Source organism: Suncus etruscus, chromosome 5 (genome assembly GCF_024139225.1).
Source record: "Suncus etruscus isolate mSunEtr1 chromosome 5, mSunEtr1.pri.cur, whole genome shotgun sequence".
NCBI lineage: Eukaryota > Metazoa > Chordata > Mammalia > Eulipotyphla > Soricidae > Suncus > Suncus etruscus.
The window spans coordinates 150,514,803-150,533,048 of NC_064852.1; the positions used below are offsets into that span (position 1 = coordinate 150,514,803).

The window sequence follows — 18,246 nt, forward strand, 5'->3', positions numbered from 1 at the left end:
AGGAGCTAATTCTTAAAGAATGAGTGATTACAACAAACACTGCATGCCTGTGCCAGGTGCATTCTACAATTTTGCATAGATAAGATCTGAACAGTGATAGGATTTTAACCAGGCATTTTAAGTATTCGTTTTGATATCCAAAAACTTCCTACTGTTGAAGGGACTGAGTCTTCAAGTAATAGTTCAAATCTTCTAATTTCATTAACACCCTAAAAATTAATGGTAAGAGGGAGGTCAAATACAGAAATATTTGCCTTGGAAAACAAAAACATTTCTAGGTTTTATAGGTTTTTCTGCTTAGTTTATTTTTTTAAGCTAACAACAGTATTTTTAGTAAGTGATAAGACACAGACCTCGTGTCATCCAATTGGGTATTAGGTGTAAGTACATATTGAATTATTTTAAAATGAATGTTTTAATTTAAATATTTTGTTTTTGTGTTTCTGAGCCACATCTAGTGGCACTCAGGGGTTACTTTTAGTTCACGCACTCAGACATTACTCCTGGCAGGCTCGGGGGACCATCTGTGATGTCAGGGATCAAACCCGGTGTGGTTGCATGCAAGGCAAACATCCTACCCATTATGCTATCATTCTAGCTCCTGAATGTTTTCTTTTTAAATGTTTTCTTTTTAAAAACTCTCTTGATTTAAATGGAAAAAATCAGTAAGGGTTTAGACCTAAATCAAAGGGTGACTGTAAGAAAATTACATTATCTAAAGACTTAAGATAACCATGTTATCCTTGAGTTATATGCTTTAAAACTATTTCTTAGCACAGGAAATAATTTCAGAAATTTGGATTATACTATCAGGAGTTCAAGTTCAAAATAATTGGCATTGAAGGGCCGGAGAGATAGCAAGAAGGAAAGGGTGTTTGCCTTGCATGCAGAAGGACGGTGGTTCAAATCTTGGCATCCCATATGGTCCCCCAAGCCTGCCAGGAGCGATTTCTGAGCATAGAACCTGGAGTAACCCCTGAGTGGTGCCGGGTGTGACCCAAAAACCTAATAATAATAATAATAATAATAATAATAATAATAATAGGAATTGTAAAAATAAATAAGTAAAAGATGCATATAAAGTTCCTATGTAGTTACAAGAATGTTGAAGGATATTTTCTTCCCAGTAGCATTTTTACAGGTACTTTTCCAATTGTTGTTGCTAAAATCCACTCTATCAAGTTTTCTATTCCTCAATAATTTGTTGTTGTTGTTGTTGTTGTTGTTTGGTTTTTGGTTTTGGGGTCATATCCAGCAGCACTAATGAGTTACTCCTGACTCTGCACTCAGAAATCGCTCCTGGCAGGCTCAGGAGACCAAATGTATGCCAGGATTTGAACTGGGGTCCATCCTGTGTTGGCTGCATGCAAGGCAAACACCTTACTACTGTGCTATTGCTCCTCGTCCTATCCCTCAATAATTTAAATTGCTTCCTGCTAGTTGATTGAAGTTTTCTATTTTCACTCCTCAATAGATGCTCTGCATTTTTCATCTGCTTATTCCTTGTTCACCTTGTTCAATATCATTCCTCAATGCCATCTGGATCTGCCAACCATCTTCAGATCAAGATTTGGTGACAAGTTCTGCATTTTCTGCAAGAGCTTCATGAATTTCAAACACTTCTCTTGATAGTTGAAGAGTAACATCTTACAAATATTCCAATACATCAAACACATCTCATTTGTTTCCTTCTGTCTTATGTCAGGTAAACTATAATGAGCAATATCCTCCAAAACTTCCAGTGCAAAACTGCTGATTGCCACTGTCTGAAGATCTTTTCTGGGTTAATATCCACTCATGCTTGTCTGTGAATTGACACATGGAGAACAGAGCCGAGCTTCCCAGAAGTGCCTGTCTAGACTCTCCAAGGATAGCAAACAGAGGTGGCCCACACACCCCAACTCTCCCTCCTACTCCCCTTACAGCACCAGTAGCATGTTTCAAATTCATTTTAATAGACCTGTAGCATTTCACTCTATATCTGAAGCTCTGTGCATTATGATTTTTAGTAGAGAGAAAACTAAGAAAGTCTGTTTTACCTACTTTATATTATAACATCCCCACACACTCAAGACATACCCCAACAGGTATCAAACCAAGTTTATCTATATATTGATTTTCCATGGAAAATGTCTGGAATTCACATTTTAAGATTTACTCCTGTTCACATCAGTTTTTACAAGGCTGTGACACTTGGTACAGCTGCCATCATTTTATTTGGTATTCTTGACAGGCCAAATCCAGAAGGATCTAAACTATTGCAGTTCTTCACAGAATTCCATCTTTTTACATCTATATGAAAATTTCCTTAAGACTGGAGGAATAGTACAGTGGGTAGGGCATTTGCCTTGTACATCATTCTTTGAACATCATTAGGCATAATCCCTGAGTACTAGAATCAGGAGTAAGCCTGGAGCACCACCATGTGTGTTCCCCAAACAAACAACAAAGAATGTCATGTTCAACCAGGGACCAAGTGCTCTCAGGTACATTGAGTGTGTGTGTGGGGGGAATGGTCAGAACTAAATACACATGCCAAAGTCAATGACAATAGAATCAAGAGACCCAAACTATAACAAGCTAAACACAAAATGGATCTGCTACTCTGGTAGACCAGGGGCCTAAGGGTGAAGGTATGGATGCATACTGGGAACTATGGTGGAGGAAGGTCAACACTGGTGGTAGGAATGGCCCTAATTCACTGTCACTACATTCTGGAAACGCACCTGTGAAAGACTTGTAATTCACAATGGTTTCAATAAAAAAAAAATTTTTTTTAATGCCCTGCTTATAATTCCCAGAGAACAACATATAAAACCGTCCTGAGTATCCCAACCTCTTCAGAGAACCACTATACTCATTTACAAAATAAACCTTTGACCCCACAAGAGTCAAAAAAAACCTCTGATACCTCTGTTAAATTGAGATGAAAACGCTTCTAGCTAGGATGTGACCTTTCCATTTTCTTTTCTTTTCTTTTCTTTCTTTTTGAGCCACAACAGCAGGGCTCAGGTTCTAGCTCTGCAATTTCTGGACTATGTGACCTTGAGCAAACTGCATTAATTCTTTGAGTCTCTGTGTGTAGTAGATTAGGAAAGACAAAAGTACCTCCCCCAACCTCAATATCAGAGATTCTGATTCAATAACTAATACAAAGGCCTGATGGAAAGAGCCCGCCCAGTAAAGGTTAGCTGTTACTATTTTTATTTATTTTATTTATAATATCTTTATTTAAGCATCTTGATTACAAATATGACTGTGATTAGATTTCAGTCATGCAAAGAACACCCCCTTCACCAGTGCAACATTCCCACCACCAATGTCCCAAACCTCCCTCCATACCACCCCACCCCCACCTGTATTACAGACAGGCTTCCCAGTTCCCTCATTCATTCACATGGTTATGGTAGTTCTCAGTGTAGTTATTTCTATAACTGCACTCACCACTCTTTGTGATGAGCTTCATGAAGTGAGCTGGAAGTTCCAGCCCTCCTCTCATTGTCTCAGGATCGTTGCAAAAATGACTTTTATTTTTCTTAAAACCCATAGATGAGTGAGACTATTCTGCATCTCTCTCTCTCTCTCTCCCTCTGACTTATTTCACTCAGCATGATAGACTCCATGTACATCTATGTATAGGAAAATTTCATGACTTCATCTCTCCTGATGGCTGCATAATATTCCATTGTATATATGTACCACATTTTCTTTAGCCATTCGTCTGTCGAAGGGCATCTTGGTTGTTTCCAGAGCCTGGCTATTGTGAATAGTGCTGCAATAAATATAGGTGTGAGGAAGGGGTTTTTGTATTGTATTCTTGTGCTCCTAGGGTATATCCCTAGGACTGGAATAGCTGGGTCGAATGGGAGCTCAATTTCCAGTTTTTGGAGGAATCTATTTTCTAACTACTATGACCTCAACTTTTTCTAGAAGGTTCAAGTGCAAGGAAGTCTAGTTCTTTCAGGAGTGTCATTTTATTCTCTAATACAAATACCAAGTTCTTCATTTGAAAATAAGTTCCCTGCACCTCACTAAACCACAGTAGAATGAATTAAACGTTCCATATGAAAGACATGCCTGATTTTCCTGACTATTCTGATAATATAATCCACCTCATTAGAGGTAATGGATATCTTTGCTTTTCATCTGGCACCTTAACTTAAAATTCATTTTAAGGAATGTGGCATTAGCCTATTTAGTACCAAGAAGCTTTACATTAATAACATTGGGAGTCTGGAGCAGTGGGTGTCTGTGAGCAGAGAGCAGTGGCAGAGGAAAACAGGGATAGTCATGAGAAGAAGAAAAAGGAAAGACGAATTAGAACAGCCCTGGGCTTGAGGAATGTGCTGCCCTGAGGCAAATGGGGTGATGCTGGTCAGTTCTCCCAGTTCCCCAGCTGTCCTAGCAACATTCATGCACAGGGACTACCAGGCAAATCATAAACCAGTTCAGTCCATAGTTGTGGTGGACATGAGAAAAGCAAAGGAGTTGCAGGCACGAGTGCGCATGCCCAATCTCAGGGGGGCCTACACCGGAGATGAATGCAAATATAAGACTTTTTCATTTGTGAGTTCTTCCCCGAATTCTATCACACATCTCTTCAAAATTTCTACTCTCCAATATCTCTTGTCAGAGTTTTTTCAAGTTGTGACTTGAATTAGTCTCCACAAGATGATTTCCTTCATTTCCTTTGGTTAATTTTGGAACATTAGGCAAAATTTCTCCTTGTTCTGTAGACATGCTTTTATGTATGCATCAGTTGTCCAAAGAAACATCTAATCTTCCTCTCTATTTTCATGAGACTTTATATGAGAGCCAATTACTTTTCTTTTCTGCTGGCCATTTTAACAAGTATCTTTTTTTGGTTTGTTTGTTTGGTTGGTTTTGGTTTTTGGATCACACCCAGCGGTGCTCAGGGATTACTCCTGGATCTGTGCTCAGAAACCACTCTTGGGGCTGGCGAGGTGGCGCTAGAGGTAAGGTGTTTGCCTTGCAAGCGCTAGCCAAGGAAGGAATGCGGTTTGATCCCCTGGCATCCCATATGGTCCCCCCAAGCCAGGGACAATTTCTGAGTGCTTAGCCAGGAATAACCCCTGAGCATCAAACAGGTGTCTTTCAAAAAAACCAAAAAAAAAAAAAAAAAATATATATATATATATATATATATATATATATATATATATATATATATATATATATATATATATATAAAAATTGGGGCTGGAGCGATGGCGCAGCTGTAGGGCATTTGCCTTGCACACTGCTGATCTAGGATGGACCTTTGTTTGCTCCTCCAGTGTTCCATATGTTCCCCCAAGCCAGGAGTGATTTCTGAACGAATAGCCAGGAGTAATTCCTGAGCATCACAGAATGTAGCCCCTCCCCCTAAAAAAGCAAAAAAACCAAATTAACCTATTATTTCAGTTTTCTAAGTAAGGAAAACTAAGACAAGTTCATTTTTCTCCCTAGATTTCAGATTGGAATTAAGAGTGAAAGATGAACATTCCCACTGTGATTGATAAGGCGATTATTTTGACACTCCCAGCTAGGGGGATATGTCATGAAAGTTATACCTAATAACAAAGATATTTGTAATTTTATGAGAAACTCTGCTTTACTCACTTTGTCGCAGAAGACCTTGATCTGGCAATAAGCTCTATGAATGGGTTTATTGCTACGATTATTATAACTGTATGTATCAATCTGAATCATCAAAGGAAGTCCTTTCACCCCTTTCTGGGAGGAGAAGTCCGTACTCAGGCAATTCACGGTGATGAAAATCTGAGGGAGGAAGAAAGAAAGAAAAATGTTTTTGAGTCAATGTACTAAAAATTGTTTTAAATGCCTAAGCCTTCCACTTGACATCTAAGTAGGAGACAAAATTTATGAATCAACAGAAGACTACTGGTAGACTTTCACATAAGGATATGCTTAGCACATAAAATATGATATAATTTGTGATCATACGTCTGTAGAAATGTTTCACTTTCATATTTAATCTTGAATCAGACTACTGAAACTCCTTTTCTGAAAGAATATCAGTAAATTCTTATTTTTCAAGCATGCATATGTTAGAAGAATACCACACCTTCTCCCCAACATGCTAAACTTGTTGCTTTTAATAGTTATATCAGCTTCTCAAACTCCTGGCCTTTAAGATAAAAGCAAAACCCCACTAGTTAATACTTTCCCATCTTGTATCATTGTGCTGAGGAGGGAGAGAGCATAATTCAGCTTACAATAATAAAGCATCATTCATCTTACAATTTTGAACATCAAAAAATATGACATAAATTATAGAAATATTGTGCCCCCAAAATGTAAATTAGTAGATATAAACATTGACCAACAAAAGGACTAAAGGAGAGATGGCTCCATGAGCTGAGCACATGCTTTATATTAAATCTAATAAATCACAAGCACAGACCCAGAAATAACCCCTGAGTACCACCAGGTATAGCTTCATCACCAAATCAAGCAAAAATAAGATAATAGTTTTTAATTATAAAATGTGGGGATAATAGGAAATGAAGACATTTATCCTCATTTTATATAATGGATGATAGCTTTTGGTACCTGCCATTTAGTGCTAGTTTGTTCTGGCACAGAAATATGAGCACAACACCTAGATTTATGTGGCCATTATGATCACTAAGTGACATTATGTGACTATTAAGAGAAACTGCCTGGAAGCTGGAGCGATTACACGGGAGTAGGACATTTGCCTTGCACATGGCTGAACCAGGTTTGGTTCCCAGCATCCGATCCATATGGTCCTTCAAGTACCACCAGGAGTGATTCCTGAGCACAGAGCCAGTAGTAACCCTAAGCATCACCAGTGTGGCTTAAAAATGAGGGGGGGAGGGAGGGAAGAGAGAGAGAGAGAGAGGAGAGAGAGAGACTGAAAAATAAACAATGACACTATTTTATTCTCTCAGTACCACTGTCGTTTGAGGTTATGTATCTAATTTTTATTTTGCTTAAAACTTGAAATCATGTTTTAAATATCTGAAAACAAGTCCACGAGGTATTTTGTCTGATCCTTATATTGTTCTGTTTCTGGAAAATATTCAATTACCTTCAGACACTTAAAGACAACATGACAGAGACCAGCTTAGTAGGAAGATCAGAACCCTGGTTATCTGCTGCACTTGGAGGTGGGTTTTCAGAAGTGTTCACACCCGAAATGCTGAGGATTCCTTTGTATTCAGGGATGGGTCCTGGAGATGTTTGGAGGACCATAGGTGCTGGGGAACAAACCTGAGCCCCCTACATGCAAAGCATGAGCTCTAGTCCTTTCTAGCCATTTCCAGGAACCCTATCAGCTGCACTTTCAAGTCATGTGAATGCTTTAACTTTCAACTGTCCTGTAATTCATGATCCTTCATGTTTAGTGTACTATCAATGTAAAACTCATCTATGAGTTCCATTTTGAGATCATTCGTTACTTAGCAAAGAGCCAGGCACACTATGCAAGGCACTGTATTTATGAGTCCAGAACAGAGGGATGTGTGAGTACAAGCTCAGGAATTGTGTTCCAGCCACCATTTCTAACCAAAAGTCCAAAGAGACTGCTCACACATACATTCCTGTCATTCATTCCTTCCCTGTAGCTCATTTCTACACACCCAAACAAAACCCGAGTCGATCCAAGCAATACTAGTGTTGGGGGAGAGAAGTGTTGGATTACTAGTCCCACACTAATCAATATTCATATTCCACCCTAGGGTGTGATCTGGTGATGGGATTATTCGATTATTCACTACTTGGTATTCCTCTCTCTCCCCAGCGTTTGACCTCACTGGTTCTTGCGAATAAGAGCCTGGGTTTCGGAAAGGAAGGGGGCTCATTCTTTGGTCTTCCTCCACTAAGATGCTTTCCTTCTTAGGAGCAGAAGGCTTATGTGGTGGGATTCCTGGCTGCTTTGCTGATTGTTCATTCCCCTTGCAGATGGGCTTCTCTGGCAGAGAATAATCAGATACTGCTTCTCATTGCCTTTCCAAGGATCCTTCTGGCTGTGGAGAGAGCTCAAAGGACTAGACACATGGGGAGACCCACCTCTGATGCCTTTGCTCTGAGCACAGCCAGGAGTCACCCTCTGATCCTAAACATTGTCAGATGTGGCCCACCCACACCAAATAATAGGAGTAATAAGAATTATTATTAGGTATAATAGTGCCAACAGAGGACATAGATGCAAATAAGTAAGAAGTGGCAGGAATTTCACTGTTTGGCTCTAAGTCCCAACAAGGAGAGTTGGGCATGACAAATGAAACCCGTCTGTTCCTCAGAGTCTCTAAATATGTACAAGGGCAATTTGGAACACAGTACCCTAGGCTTATAAATGGGAAAGCCCAGAGACTCAGCTGCCGTCTCTACTGCCTGGTGTGGATTCTATCAGGCAGGGATTAGAATCCCTGTGGCACCATTTTTCTCTTGCCCAGCAAAGCGGGCCAACAGCAAAGCCCAAGTTCAGTCTTGATGCTATCAATCAGGGACTTGCTGCACTGCTCTCCAAACCCCCTGGTTGAACTTTAACTGCAATTGGGGAATCTGGGGAGGAGAGGTATGGAAGGAGATTAACTCAAACCTGGGCTAGAAAACTGATAAGAATTCGTTTGTTTCATCTTGCAAACCCAACCATGTCCTTGTTCCTTGCACAGCAGGTAAATAGAAGAGGAAATGTTTTGGAAGTTTATCTACAAAGAACCGATTGTAAAATAGGTATTATGAAAACTGAAGGAAAAGGTCTGTTTTCCCCCAACCAAATGATGATCCAAATGTTATGCACAGAAAGTTCTTTTGAACTCTGGAGGTGCCTTGTGACGTAAAGAGCACAGAAATGCCAGGAACAACTGACCTGTCACTCCAGAGGTATGAAGGTGACATTTGGCTGCACAATACTTGCAAAACCCTGTCACTCCTATTCTGCAGCTTTTTTTTTCCTTTTTTAGGAAAAAAAAGTCATTCAATCAGATGCATAAGGCAAATTCAAGTCTAAGTTTGCTATCAGTTCAGAGATTAATTCAGTGAGAAGTATTGGTCCAAAAAGTGCCAACACCTTTCCAGTAACAGAGTTGGTCTCTAGTGACTTGGTGTTTTTAAAAAAATTATTTTGTTCTGTGTGAATCTCAGTGCCTGTTCAGTGGAAGGCTCTGAAAGCATTGTCACTACATACACAAATGACTTGGCCCTGGGCCTCAGGCCTCACAGCAATGTGCTCTTGTATAGATTAGAATAAACACAGATCTGTGAACTCTAGAATTGCCATGTTCACTTGATTTTCATGCTTACACCTAAGTCTTTCAAGAGCTTATCATTAAAAATACATGGCCCCATCATCGATATAGAAAGCAATTTGGGTTTTAAAAGACCATCACATTCATTATTTGATGGCAAGTATTTACTCTTCAAACAATTGTGTTTTGCATTTTTGAGAAGGGCTTTCTGATTAAAGATTAAGACAGCTACTTATTTCCAAAAGCTAGACCTCTCAAAGAGCTTTTTTCTGAGAAATCCTTAGCCTCCCCCATTTCAGGAGCAAGGAATCTTCTCTGTAAATCTTACACACAGAATCTTCTTTTCGCTCAAACACAAATAATAGGTACATCCAGAGGGTACTCAGGCCAATGTCACCATTATTTTCTTCTTGGTTCTTGAAATTAAAAAACTTTGTAGGGGCTGGAGAGATAACACAGCAGTAAGGCGTTTGCCTTGCACGCAGCCTACCCAGGACAGACCGAATGGTGTTTCGAATCCCAGCACCCCATATGGTCCCCAAGCCAGCCAGGAGTGATTTTCTGAGTACAGAAACAGGACTGACCCCTAAGTACCGCCAAGTGTGACCCAAGAACCAATAAATAAATAAATAATAAAAGCTTTGTAAATAATTGCCTTACATTTTAGTGTTTCATTCTGGCATTCTATGAGATCATAATAGTGTGCAACTACCATATCAAACTGAGACCAAAAGAAAAAGACTGAAAGTAAACAATACTAATGTGGGTAATCTTAGCCTTGGACATGCCTTCATTTCTCTTATGAATCCAAATAGTGATAAAGGCACCAAAGAGAGAATACAGCAGGTAGAAAGCTTGCTTTGCACCCAGCCAACGTGGGTTTGAACCCTGACATTGCAAATGTCCTCTGACCATTGTCAAGAGTGAGCTCTGCACACAGAGCAAGGAATAAGTCCTGGGCATCACCAGGTATGGTCCAAAAACTAAAATAAAAGAAAAACCAAAACCATATTATTTAGTTTGCACCACATTTTGCTATAGTTTTCTGGGTCCTTTTTGTACTCAATGTTTGCCACTTCTAGAACACACCAAACTTGGACTATGTGATTTCCTGAGTCATCTATCTCATGTGTTGTCCCCTATTGAGACAGTTACAGTGAAAGCTCCTCCTTCTCCTCCCATTTTCAGGGGAGCATTACTACATAAGAAACTGATTGCTCTGGGGCTGGAGTCTTCCCCTTCATCCCTGATCAGAGCACACTCAATCCCCCACTGATCTATTCTACTGGAATCACCATGTTGCTTATCTGGCCAGTGCTGAGTTGTCTGTTCCAAGAGACAAGTCAGTAAGAGGCAGGTCCCTAGCCTGCCTAGATCTCACTCCATTCCCTGGGCCAGACCCAGGTTACCTATACAATAAATATCAGGTCAGTATATAAGGAGAAAATTGCATCTTGCAACACAGGGTCACTTCTAGATCCAGGCCCTTGCTAACCCTAATTAAATAAGATCTTTGTAAGCAAAACCTCAGAAGTCCAGGTGATAAAGCAAGGTTAGCTGTTCAAAGCCATCTGTCTCCAACCATGTCATCTGTCTGTATCTTAATAAATACAAAAACTATAAACTCAGTATAAATGTCTAAGAGGCTCACAATCATGTGCTTGGTGTCAAGCCAAGTTCTTTGGCTTTGAACCAATTCTTTAACCTTTCTGTGTTTATTGGCCTTACCTTTTCAGGGAGGGGGAAGATTAGGAGAAAGATTCAGGCCACATATAGATATTCTAATAGTTTACTCCTAGCTCTGTGCTCAGGGATCACTCCCAGTAGTGCTCAGGGGACCGTATTCAGTGCTGGGGATAAAGAGAACATCAATTGCAGTAGCTTTATCTTTTACATATATATGACAATCCTTAATCCCAGGATTGCAAGACTTGAAGCCAAAATAACGGTTATCTTGATTTTATTTATTTATTGTAGTGCTGGGAATAAAATCTAGGGCCTCACATATGCAAGGCAAATGCTCTACCACTGAGCTATGCTTGACTTCAAGATTATATTATCAAACTGATCTTAAATGATTATGGAAACCTAGGTGGGATTTTAGACCACCAGCACCATTATTTTCTTCCCAGCCACCTTGGCTCTCAGGGGTAAACACTCTTCTTTGCTCTCCCAACCCTGATCCTGAGCCTATCCACAAAACCATGCACAAAGCACCTGATAGACACTACCTACGAATGGATGTCCTTATCCTCTCCTTGGTTCAATTCTACCCAGCTGCAATGTGCTTCCATGATCTATTCTATCAAATTGTCACACATTCCCAGCACCTATTCTACCCAATTGCCTAGATGTCTCTAAAGTACTGTTTCTAGGAGAATCAAGGAGAGATAGTACAAGGATAAAGCACTTGCCTTGCAAGTTCTGACCTTCTTTAATTCTCTGGCACCACATCTTATGCCCCCAAATATCCACAAGAGTAAACTCTAAGCACAGAGCTAGAGCCAGGAGCATGCTCTGAGTACTGGTATGTGGCCCAAAAGCACACAAACAAGATTCAGGTTATGAGTCAAAAGTAGAGATGCTGTATTAGCAGTCATTTGAACAAGCAGGGGACTGGTTTTAGAAATAAGCTGTCTCTGAGGGACATGGGTAAAGAGCCTGAATCCCAGACACTATGGAAGAATTTTCAGTAGATCATTCCAGCACTCTGCCATTCTGCTGTCACTGTACAGACCATGCGAAACCACCTTCTAGATAAGAATGAATTGGCCACTGCTTAACTCTTGACCAGCTGCTTCAGAAACAAGGAGATTCCAGTTACATAGGAGCTATTGAGCAGCTTGAAAAAGGCCACTTGCTCAAGTTTCCATGATTTTTCTTCTTTTAAAATTAATTTTTTCATGAGGCCATACTCAACAGGTTGAGGGGGCTGGGCCCTACCAGTGATGCTTGGTCAAGTGTTATGGATAGTTTGGGAAGTGGGCCTGGAAGGATTTGAGGTCACTAGGACCAGGTGATGTTTGGGAGCCAGACAATGGGTAGGATTTGATTCAGGGCTGGCACATGTGTTCTACCAGTTTGAACCACATATCTGGGCCTTGGGGCTATTTTAAATGTTTCTGTAGATATTTAACAGTAAAATCTTCTCTGCAGTATTGGACTGTGGCACAATATTCTAAAGAGTGGATTTGTGAATGCACCACACCACACACACACACACACACACACACACACACACACACACACACCATTTTCAGAGGCATTGTAGGAAGAGGTGATGCAAGCAAGCAGATAACTTTCCTTTTCCTTCAACTAGCAGCCACAGCAAACAGACTGCTCCGCACCCTACTTTGATAGTAGCTCTGGAAATCAGCATCAATTCTATCTCCTTTTAAAGGTCCAATATATGAGGCACCAGTCATCTCTATTGGAAGGCTAATGTTGTCTTCCCATCCTATGAATAATGCTGCAGGGACCTGGGAATGCCTCAGTGCCACAAAGTGCCTGTCCTGCAAGTGTGAGGTCACCCTATTGTCAATGACATATGCCAAATGCAGCCCCAAATTCTGCTATTTGACTCCCCAATACCACAACAGAGTGTGTGATCTCAGACACACTGCCAGGTGTGGGTGAGCTGTAAAATGAAAAGACACAAAGGGCCAGAGCCAGAGGATGTTGAGAAAGTCACTTGCCTTGCATGATGCCAACCCAGGTTCAATTTCCAGCACCTGAGCACAGAGCCAGGAGTAAGGGCTAAATACAGCCAGGTATGAGGGAGGGAGGGAGGGAAGGAGAGAGGGAGGAAGGAAAGAAGGAAGAAGGAAGGAAGGAAGGAAGGAAGGAAGGAAGGAAGGAAGGAAGGAAGGAAGGAAGGAAGGAAGGAAGGAAGGAAGGAAGGAAGGAAGAAGGGAAGGACGGACGAAGGAAAGGAGGGAGGAGGGAGGGAAGGAAGGAAGGAAGGAAGGAAGGAGGGAGGGAAGGAAGGAAGGAGGGAGGGAGGGAGAGAGGGAAGGAAAGAAGGAAGGAGGGAAGGAAGGACAAGAAGGAAGGGAGGAAGGAAGGAAGGAGGGAAGGAAAGAAGGAAGGAGGGAAGGAAGGACAAGAAGGAAGGGAGGAAGAAAGGATAGGAGGAAAGGGAAGGAGAGAAGGTGAAAGGGAGGAAAGGTCAGAGGAAGGAAGAGAAGGTGGGAGGGAGGGAGAGAAGGAGGGAAGGTGGGAGGGTGAAAGGGAAAGAGGGAGGGTGGGAGGGAATATGACCAAGTATCAAGTGCATGTAAGCACTGCCATGAAAAGTGAGTCACCCTGCTCCAGCCCAGCCAACACTTGGAGGACTCTGCAAGCACCACCACCAACTTGCATGGCCCTAGCCATAGCACTAACCAGAAAGGGGAGGGGAAGAAGATGAAGGGAATAATAAATAAGCAGTGCTGCAATGTATGTCTTTGGACATGGCATTCACAAAGAGGCAAAAATCCTCGCCGACTTCCCACCATTCCCCCCGAAACTGCCTTCTCAGAAGCATCCAAAGGGGCATTCACATTCCACTGCATGGGGGAGGATTTGTTAAACAGGGATCTGAGGGTCTCCAGGGACTGCAGCAGGAGAAAGACCCAGTATCTGCATTCCCAGGATGGAACTTTCCCACGGTGATGTAGAGGCTCATGGAGCATCACAGGGGAAAAAACAGCCTGGGGTGGGGTGAGGGTCAACATGACAGCAGGGCGGACATTTGTTTTGCATTTGGCCAAATCTGGGTTTGATCCCAGGCATCCCATATGGTCCCCTGGCACTGCCAGGACTGAGTCCTGTGTCAGAGCCAGGAGTAACCCTGAGCACTGCCAGGTGTGACCCAACAAACTTAACAACAACAAAACTCAGCCACCTTTGGTGTTCAACGTCATTGTCAATTTTTTCCTTCTTGCCTCTCCCCATCCTTTCCATGGAATGGGCTGACCGAATCCTATCCTGGACTCCTGTGGCGCATCTCCATTTCTTTTCACCACACCATGTCCTTTCTCGTGGCTTCTATTAACCCCTCTTTAGGAACAACTCTGCCCCGTGTTCCACACACCAAAATCCCCTACTTTCATTCTGCTTCTTTGTGTTTTCACAAAAACTTCAATTCCCGTTTCTCCACCTGATACCCTTCTCCTTCCACGACACACACATCTGTACTGAACCAGAGTCTAAGTCATTCCCCTAGCATAGCTACATTCATGTTTCCCTCAATTTCACAGGAAGGGAAACAGGAAATTTTTCTATATGCTCAAGTTTTCTGGGGTATGTGTGTGTATGTATGTGTGTGTGTGTGAGAGAGAGAGAGAGATAGAAAAAGAGAAAAAGAGGAGAAACAAACTCAATAAAGGACTTAAATAAAACATGAAATCTACTTAGCAACATGAATATTGCAGAATATATATAAAACACCTGCAGTGTGCTGGCAAGCTTGTGTCCATGCATGTGCTCAACACACACACACACACACACACACACACACACACACACACCCTCAGTCAACAGAACCCAAGGGCATGTTCCAATTTTCTGTACACACACATTTCTATGCTCACATACGGCCATTTCAGAGCACTGAGCAAATTCAGGCCAGAACCCAGGACTCTTCTCCTCCACCATCCAAGCAAAGATCAAGTCTCTGGTGCCTTCCTAGATGCCTCCAAATTTATTCCTTCTGCCCAGGGTGACGCCATTAGCAATGTTCTTGCCAGCCTCTGCCTTATATAACTGGAACAAAGGGTTGGCTTTGTTGAAGTTCAACACCCAAGTCTCCAGCAAATGTTTACCTTTCCCTGTAAAGTTCCCTTCACCCACACCACACCCAGCAAGCACATAAAAATGCAGTTTGCCCTGCTTCCACTGTGTATCCCAGCCTTGTAAGACTAATCCCTGAGTCTCTTACAACCCTTTGTTTTGAGGCTGCAGAAAATCACCTGGAATAGTCTCGAATCTTCCAGAAGATGTCTAAGATGAGAATAATTATTGGAAATGATTACTCTGGACAAAAGCTGGGAATTGAAAGCAAATAAAGTGAAATGCATATGCTTGTTTAGTAATAGGATTCCAAACCATGGTGTGTAAAAAGTAAAAAGATAAAGAAATTAAAAAAAAGTTTTTACCATAGGGGCAGGCTGGGGATGGGTGTGGGGTGACAGGAGGGGAAACTGGGGACACTGGTGGCTGGAAATGGACACAGGTGAAGGGATAGCTATTGGAACACCGTATGACTGAAATTCATCCATCAACATCAGGTTTTTTTTTGTTGTTGACTTTTGTTTTGGGGCCAGACCCAGCGACATTCAGGGTTATTCCTGGCTCTGCACTCAGAAATTACTTTTGGCAAACTGGAGGACCATAGGGGATGCCAGAAATCGAACTCAGGCCAGCCATGTGCAAGGCAAATGGCTACACGTTGTACTATCACTTTGGTCCCATTAACAACTTTTTAACTCTGTATCTCATGGTGATTTAATTAAAAAAAATCTGTCTAAAATTGAGTTACATAGTCAAAAAAATGAGCTTACATTTTTCTCTTACTTAGTAATCTCCGTGAGTTCTAGAGTATCACACACTGTCTTAGAAGCAGAGAAAGGAACCCCAGGTTGCAGTGAGGAGTAGGGGTCAGGACACCATGGAGCACTCAGGAGGATGAGTTTCTGTTAACTTGAAAATCAATGTTCACCCAACTCTTCCCAAAAGAGAAGGTGGCCAAAAGAGAGCTGCCTTATCTAGCAATGTCTCCTCGAAGGTGTGATCTATTAAGACTACATATACATGGGAGCTGGAGAGCTAGCACAGCAGGTAGGGCATTTGCCTTATACTTGGCTGATCCGAATTTGATCTACAGCATCCCATATGGTCCCCTGAGCCTGCCAGGGGAGATTCCTGAGCACTGAGTCAAGAGTAACCCTTGAGAACAGCCAAATGTGACCCCAAAACAAAACAACAACAAAAAGCAACAACTTACACAAACAATAATTTGGGGATAGGGTAACAGATTTGATAGCCCATGGGAGCCCAATTAAATCCCCTGAAATATTTTAGACCAAAACAATGGTGAGAAAAGAATAAGTCAACAAAAGAAACAATATCATCCATTCACTACAAACTAACACTGAATTTCGAACCTGTCTTTTAATTAGTCTAACCTGATTTTCCACCTAAAGAAAGGCAATAATTTGCAGGGTACAAGAGGACTAGAGTACCTCCAATTTATGCTCTCTTCCTTGGCTATAGTCAAAGCAGTGCTATTCCCAACAACCCGTCTTCGCAGCTACTAAGCTTGACTAATGAGGACCAAATGCCAGTTCTTCATACCCACTGGATGCCATGAGATGGGAATTAGGCTTGGATTCCTGATTTCTCTCTGGCTGTACCTTGGAAAGACAACATGGCAAAGGAAGAGCGAAGGCTGACTTTGATGGGGAGCAAAGGCAGGAGTTGGATTGTCTAAGGAATGTCCTGATTGCCCTAGTTATGCTCACAGCTGTAGAGTGTCAGAAGCACTCAGAATACTTCTAGATGATAAAGGGATTCTTGAACTCCTGACTTCCCCTTTTCTATTCCTACTCAGTGACCTTGTTCATTTTAGCCCATCCTGCTTCCATTTCTTCATTTGTAGGCTCTTAGTTCATATAAATGTCTCCTAGAGTTAAAGCAAAATCAGAACAGAGTGATGGGAATTAAGGCAAAAACAAATAAATAAACAAACAAACACCAAAAAAACCCAAAAAACATAAGGGGAACAGTGTCCAGGGTCAAGAAAACAGCATACCTCTAACTACCTTGCATTTAATCCCATTTCAAAAATTACAAGGAAATCTCTTTTGTAAATAAATTTCATAGAAAAGTGTTCAAATGTCCCAGGTTAGAGGCATGGCCCTATAAAGTGAATATTGTTTGAGCATCAATATTCACTTTCAATGGCCAGCTTGGAAAATGTGGGACTTCATTGACTAGATTCCTTTTTTTGTTTGTTTGTTTATTTTTGTATTGAAGCCACACTTGGTGGTGCTCAGGGGTTACTCCAAGCTCTGCACCCAGGAATCACTCCTGGCATGCTTAGGGGTACTATATGGGGTTTAGTGGAGGAACTGTGGTCAGCCACATTCATAGCAAGTGTCTTACTCTCTGTACTATTGCTCTAGCCCCTGACTAGTGTTGTTGCAGACACAAAGCAGATTCTGGTCCTTGTGCTGTGTACCTTCAGCAACATTCATATTCACCATATTTAGCAGTCTTGGGATTTTTTCTTAAATAATGATCTTCCTGCATCATTTTTCCAAAAGTTAAAAAATAGGAGGAAGAAGAATAGATAGACATAATTCTTGCCACTATAACAGGGGGAAATGCACAAGGGAATTATATGCATGTAAATGATGAATAAACAAAAGCAATTCACAATAGCAGGGGAAGGAGGTAGAAGTAAAGTGGGACAAATGGAAAAATCAAGGTGTAAAGATGTGGAGAAGCAAACATGAAACATTGCAGAGTTAGGAGCAGAATTAGGAGCAAGCACTGCTCTTCGACTCATAGAGGAACAATTTGTGCAAAAGAAGTTTGCTCTCTCTCTCTCTGTCACACACACACACACACACACACACACACACACACACACACTCAAAGAAACACAAATAGCTCTTGCTTCCATATCCACTATCACTAAATGCTAGAATAGATCAACAGGTAACACACAAGGGCACAAAAGATAAGGCTGGGGAGCGAGGCGAACTAGGAATGATGCCCAATTCACCCCATTGTGGCTGGTGAGGAAGCAGGGGGCAGGAGGGTTGCCACTCGCTGGCTTACTTGAGCTGCTCTGCTCCAGGACATGGGGCTTATCACTTGGTTCCTTTCTTTCTGGACCCATGTGAAAAACCTAAAGTTTTAGCTGAGAAGGAAAAGCACAGATTTTCCCCCTTGATCTGGAAGATTCAGAGCACGGACTCTAGGCGCTGAGGGATACAGCTTTGTCCAGGGCCTCACTGGG

General features: G+C 41.6%; 1 protein-coding gene across 1 annotated transcript in view; it reads right to left on the bottom strand.

Moving 5' to 3' along the window:
* Nucleotides 1–18,246, bottom strand: part of GRHL2 (grainyhead like transcription factor 2) — a 168,857-nt gene that overhangs the window by 24,203 nt on the left and 126,408 nt on the right. Inside the window, exon 9 of the mRNA XM_049773882.1 lies at nt 5,623–5,781. Coding sequence (XP_049629839.1) covers nt 5,623–5,781 — 159 coding nt within the window. The remainder of the gene's footprint in view (nt 1–5,622; nt 5,782–18,246) is intronic.